This window comes from Pundamilia nyererei, unplaced genomic scaffold (assembly GCF_000239375.1).
Source record: "Pundamilia nyererei isolate P.nyererei 1_Seehausen unplaced genomic scaffold, PunNye1.0 scaffold00367, whole genome shotgun sequence".
Classification (NCBI taxonomy): Eukaryota; Metazoa; Chordata; class Actinopteri; order Cichliformes; family Cichlidae; genus Pundamilia; species Pundamilia nyererei.
The window spans coordinates 147,538-152,885 of record NW_005187768.1 but is presented as its reverse complement, the minus strand read 5'-3'; the positions used below and the strand labels follow the sequence as shown (position 1 = coordinate 152,885).

General features: G+C 42.3%; 1 protein-coding gene across 1 annotated transcript; it reads right to left on the bottom strand.

The window, feature by feature from the left end:
* Window positions 1-2,402: 2,402 nt before the first annotated feature.
* On the bottom strand, window positions 2,403-4,986 carry tbxta (T-box transcription factor Ta). Its single transcript, XM_005752591.1, has 8 exons — window positions 4,712-4,986; window positions 4,181-4,445; window positions 3,731-3,865; window positions 3,560-3,621; window positions 3,412-3,473; window positions 3,125-3,298; window positions 2,912-3,035; window positions 2,403-2,818 (listed from the first exon to the last, which is right to left on the bottom strand). The coding sequence occupies exons 1-8, from the start codon at window positions 4,894-4,896 to the stop codon at window positions 2,560-2,562; spliced, it is 1,266 nt and encodes a 421-aa protein (XP_005752648.1). The 5' UTR covers window positions 4,897-4,986; the 3' UTR covers window positions 2,403-2,559.
* Window positions 4,987-5,348: the final 362 nt, after the last annotated feature.

Below are 5,348 nucleotides of genomic sequence, written 5' to 3'. Positions count from 1 at the left end.
ACAGGACCTTTGCTGCTGCGATCTGCCCCACCAGCTGTGGGTCACATTGCCGCTTCATTGCTGTTTGCCTGTGGCCCCGTGACCCGCCAGCCTTCATTTGCACCTCGGTGAGGACCACTCCATCACTGTACTGTGGCCAAAACCTCCATGGGCCTGACACACACACACACGCACGCACACACACACACACGCACACACCACTGACATCATGAGTGTGCAAGCCCCTCGAACCTGGAATTGGGTTGATTCAACCAGAAACCTGAATCATAAAGCTAATTGGCTTTCTTGTGTGAGTTCACTGAAGCTGTAATTGTTTTTCTTCTTTCTGTTCTTTTTCTTCTTTTTTAATTTACACTCTGATGTAAGCTGTGGTCCCAGCTGTTATTCAGATCCAGTTTTCCAGTTATTGTTAGTCTTGAGACTCTCTGTATATAATTTTATACATAAAATACTTTTGAGTATTTACTCAATTATGGAAATTTAACAAACTGCTTATTGTTTATAAACACAAATTCATTCACTATGTGAATAATTTATAAACTATGAAAGTCGTTTTTTCATTTACAGTTACCCACCTTTGTGGGATCAACTGACGATAGTGCACAATGCACATTATTATAACATGATGGTTCAGATTATGCTGCCAAATGAAAAGCTTGGTACAGTGAATAGATTCTGGTTTTGTTCCACTGTGTCCCTGCTAGTATTACATAGCTGACTTTGAATGAATGGTTCCATTAATTAGCATATCCCAGTGTATTTCATTCAGGTGTTAGCATATTGGGTCCATGTTCTTTGACTTTCCTCACATGCAGTTCTGAACGTGCTAACTGTACGTCGCACATTGATGCAGATTATGACAAAAGGGTGCCAGTGATGGTAAATACCCCTTATAAATTTCTGAAATTGGACCATCAAGTCATCATTTCAGTCACGCCAGAGAAGCCACATTCACTTTTAGTACAAGCATGTGGTCGGTGATATTTAAAGAGAGGTTGTGTTGCAGGGCCAAAGGTTTAAAGTTGAGGGCAAAGCGACACAAAGTTACACCTCGAGAACAAAACCTGTAGGGTCTAAAATAAGAACAGGTGTTTGGTACATTAGGAAAGCGTTTCTGTTAATTAAACCAGTGTTTTAATCAATCACTGTAAAGAACAATAAAAAACAATTCAGCCAATGGCACTTGTTTGGTTTATGTAGTTTACAAATTAAAGATTGTGTCCATCTTTAGCCTCCTAGGACCTGGCATCCACATATGTGGACATCACATTTTGGGTTGTCTAGACCAAAATACTAAATTTTGCTCTACAAGGGCCTGATATCCACTTACAAGGACATTATATTGCCACTGGTCTATCGAAATTTAAAGCAAATGTCCTCATATGTAGATCTCATTTTTCATTTTTCTCAGAAACAAAATTCAGGTAAAAAATAAATTAATTAAAAAATTCATGTAATTATTTGTTTTTACATTCATTAGGTCCCAATCAGCCCAAATAGCCAAGAGAAATTAAAAATGCAGCCACTGAAAGAGTTTGCATCTTAGGATTTGTTCATAGTCTTCTCTCTCTGCTGAAATGTGAATCTGAATATATATATTATATTGTTTTACATTAACATGAGGTGCCAAGAATAAAAAAGGAAGAAATATTTGAGAAAACAAACATTTATAATTTATTATTAAATGACATAAATAAAAGTCAAGAGAGTTCACCAGATACAAATAAGATAGATTTATATATACAGACTCTTGTGTAGGGGGCATCTTTTTATTCCCTTACAAGATGTAGAAGGCACATGTCGCTCAGTCTGAACACAGAACATTTATATTGGACTCACAAAAGGCACATTTATATGAAAAAACACAGGACATAAATTTATTCTATATACACTCATATACACATTAATATTAGCAGAACCTTTCCTCTTATACAGTTAATACTAAAAGTGAAATGACTGAAGAAGTCACTGGGATGAGTGACGAAACCTTTGCAACACTCCATCCAGATGAAGGGATACAAGTTTGGGAGATTTCCTTACCTGGATGATTAGCGTGCATCAAGATACTCTTCAGTTCACTTTAGCTGTGTGATGTCAGCAAGGTGGTGATGCCACACAACCATGTAACAAATATGAAATAAGCATAGAGGATTTACTAAGAGCAATAATTTCTGACTGTGCAGCTATTCTAAAGCTTATCTCTTAGAGGGAAACTGATTGTCTTCCATTTCAAAGTTCTCTCAGCTTTATTCAAGTCATCTTGTTCAAATATCTCTAGGGGTGGGCAATTATTATTTCCCAATGAGCTGGATTAGAAACTGGGACTGTAGTGGAGAGCGGCACTCTATACGCAAATCGGTGTGGCTCTCCACAACAGTCCCAGTTTCTCATGTGGCTCCTTGGGGAAATTATATGCCCTCCTCTGCTCTAAGCTGTTTCACAAAATCCTTTTAGACGTGGTGAAATTTCCACATATTCTCCAGGAGCTGCGTTCATGTCTGTGGTCCTACTCCAAATCCCTCTGACCCCTGTAGACGATGGCCAGGTAGCTTCAGCTGCTCAGTAGGTCTGAGCTACAGGCGTCCAGCTAGCAGTCAGCCTGGCAATGGAACTCTCAAACTGGGCTTCCCCGACCCCAACCTCACCCAGGCTGGGGTCGTACATTGGGGAAGGTGAGGAGACAGGCAGCGAGGAGGTCAGGCCTGTGTATGAAGAGCCCCTAAGGAACTGGGAGGTCAGACCTCCAGGTATGGAGCCCGAAGCCGAGCCTGAAGGGGTGAGCGTGGTGCCAGCTACTGACCAGAGGCTAGGGTACTGACTGTGGACCAGAGAAAGAAGAGGGTTGGAGTGACTTATTGCTTCAGTGCTAATTTCCCAGCCTAAAGTGCAGCATAAAACCAAATAAGCTCACCTAGAATTGGATGTGGAGTTGGTGGTGTGGGACAGAGTGCCCATGCCTGTGGAGTTGGGGATCTGAAGAGCAGACCAGCTGTCATGAGTTGGCAGAGTCCCTGAAGTGTTGTCCATGTAGTTATCTGAAATTAAAATTAATGCACCACAAATCAAATTCCAGGTCTTCCATTTATTTATTTCATCAATATAGTACGTTGACTAGGAGTCTTACTTGTACTGGTGGTGCGGTGGGGGTAGTGGCTGGGGTACGGGGCCGCTCTGTGGCTCCTCAGGCTGGAGTAGCGCTCGCAGTAGGATCCAGAAGAGTGGCCTGTTGTGCTGCTGAACTGAGGGGGGCTGCTGCTGGGGCAGATGGGACTCTGGCCTGGAATGAACCAACCTCCAACTGTGGAGGAAAAACGTGTACAACTGAGTCACGCATGGAAGCTGTCAGAATTAAAATATATACATGTAACAACCAGCATCAGCCTTGATGCAAAGATGCCATCCAGTACTCACGTTGAGAATATCCAGACTGTTGACTGTCCGTGCTATGATCGGACACTTCTTTATGGTCACTCCTGCAATCAAAAAGACAGGATTAGATGCTACATGAGAGCATGCTAACTTGACTCATTGAGGAGTAAGCTGAGTTCTCGGCCTTAACCTCTCCTTGGCATCCAGGAAGGCTTTAGCAAAGGGATTGTGCTTTATCTTCAGAGCTGTGATCTGAAAGAAGCAAACGGCTGTTAGCATTTCAGTCAATATGTAAAACACGTAAGCACTGATAACAGTTTCAGATGGAGATTTATCCTCAGGCTACTCTAACACCACTGACCTCCTCATTCTGATAAGCAGTGACTGCAATGAACTGTGTTTCTGGGAAGGACTGGCTGCTGATCATCTTCTGGATGCCTCCCACCTTCACGATGTGTATCCTCGGCTCATATTTGTGCAGAGAATTCAGCATGATCTGTAAAGGAACTGATGTCACTATTTCATCTTTTTTTGCACTCAAGAGAAGACAACAAATGATGTCAAGTGAAAGCAATAACATTCACTGAATTACGTATATTAAAACAAATCATCTACATTATGATGCCATGAAATAACTCCAGAGTAATCCAACATTCTGACAAAAGCACTAAACTCCATTTTGGTGTGTCTAAACCAGAACATCATTAAATCTTTAAACATATCCTATGATTGTTTCTTAAAAGAAAAGTTTTGTTTTTTTTAAGTTACTGTTATTGTAACTAATAATTTTAACTGTGCGTTTCTCTCTCACCTGACCGCCGCCGTTAAGTTTATTGGAGAGTTTGACTTTGCTGAAGGACACCGGCGCTTTCATCCAGTGCGCTCCGAAGTTTGGGGAATCCGGATGGATGTAGACGCAGCTCGGGCTCTGGGGTTCCGGTTTGCCTCCGGGAACCCACTCCCCGTTCACGTACTTCCAGCGGTTATTGTCTGCGGCGACGAAATCCAGCAATACCGAGTACATGGCGTTTGGGTCCAGACCTGTTACGCTGGCCCTCAGAACCGGAAACATTCTCCTGAAAAAAGAAAAATAAGAATTTATGTGGTTTGTGAATTTACAGTTTACAGAAACACAAGTTTAATTAACATCTTTTAAACCTGCAAAGGCCCCTGAAACAACACAAACAGCGCTCCCGTGCTGACGTGTCAGATTTAAAATCGTGTTTTTATACATTTTCAATTTAATTTCAAATTTGCAAACACATTTAAAACGCCGCGCGTAAAATGCGCCCGGCCCCGTTCCCACAGAACACCACCAGGTCTCCCCACACGCTGGGCCTACCTTCCCGTCTTGGTGACAATCATCTCGTTGGTCAATTCTTTAAACTTGTTCCATAAGTCTGCGTCCTCCAGCGTCAGTTTAATATCCCTCTCGGACGCGTCTCCCTTCTCGCTGCCCTTCTGGAACTCGCTCTCCACGGCGCTGAGGAGATGTTCCAGACGCTGGTCAGGGTTGGAAGAAGTCATATTTCCAAGGTGTGTCAACAGACCTAAATCCGAAGGGAAGGGTCTCAAAGACTGCGAGACAGGCCCGAGTAGATACTGGTTTCTATACCTCCAGGCCTCCTCATTTAAGGGCCCTCAGGGACCTCGTGGGGATGTGGGGCGTGGTTTATTAGCGGACTTCTCCGTCTCTAAACGCCGCCCCACTTCACACCGAACTTCTTTATAATTTATCAGTTTCTTTTCTTTCTTGTGAAAGAGAAACACGTGAAACACACATTTCTTTCAACCAAAGTCCACGTAAAAAATCTATTTATTAAATTTATTGGATCATCGAATCAAACAAACAAACAACTCCGCTGTCAGAAAAGAAAAACTTAATGGGTAAAGTTTGGTATTTTTACTTTAACCCCAAAAAATATCTTGCAGCTTGTTGCAGCTGAAGCCTTACACATTCAAAGCTGTGCATGCAAAAC

Excerpts from the sequence above, each read along its gene's own strand:
- tbxta (XM_005752591.1), bottom strand. The coding sequence starts at position 4,896 with ATGACTTCTTCCAACCCTGACCAGCGTCTGGAACATCTCCTCAGCGCC. Across the intron at positions 3,036-3,124 it reads CCACCGCACCACCAGTACAA|ATAACTACATGGACAACACT; the intron begins GTAAGACTCCTA and ends TTTTAATTTCAG. Across the intron at positions 2,819-2,911 it reads AACTCCACATCCAATTCTAG|TCAGTACCCTAGCCTCTGGT; the intron begins GTGAGCTTATTT and ends TCTGGTCCACAG.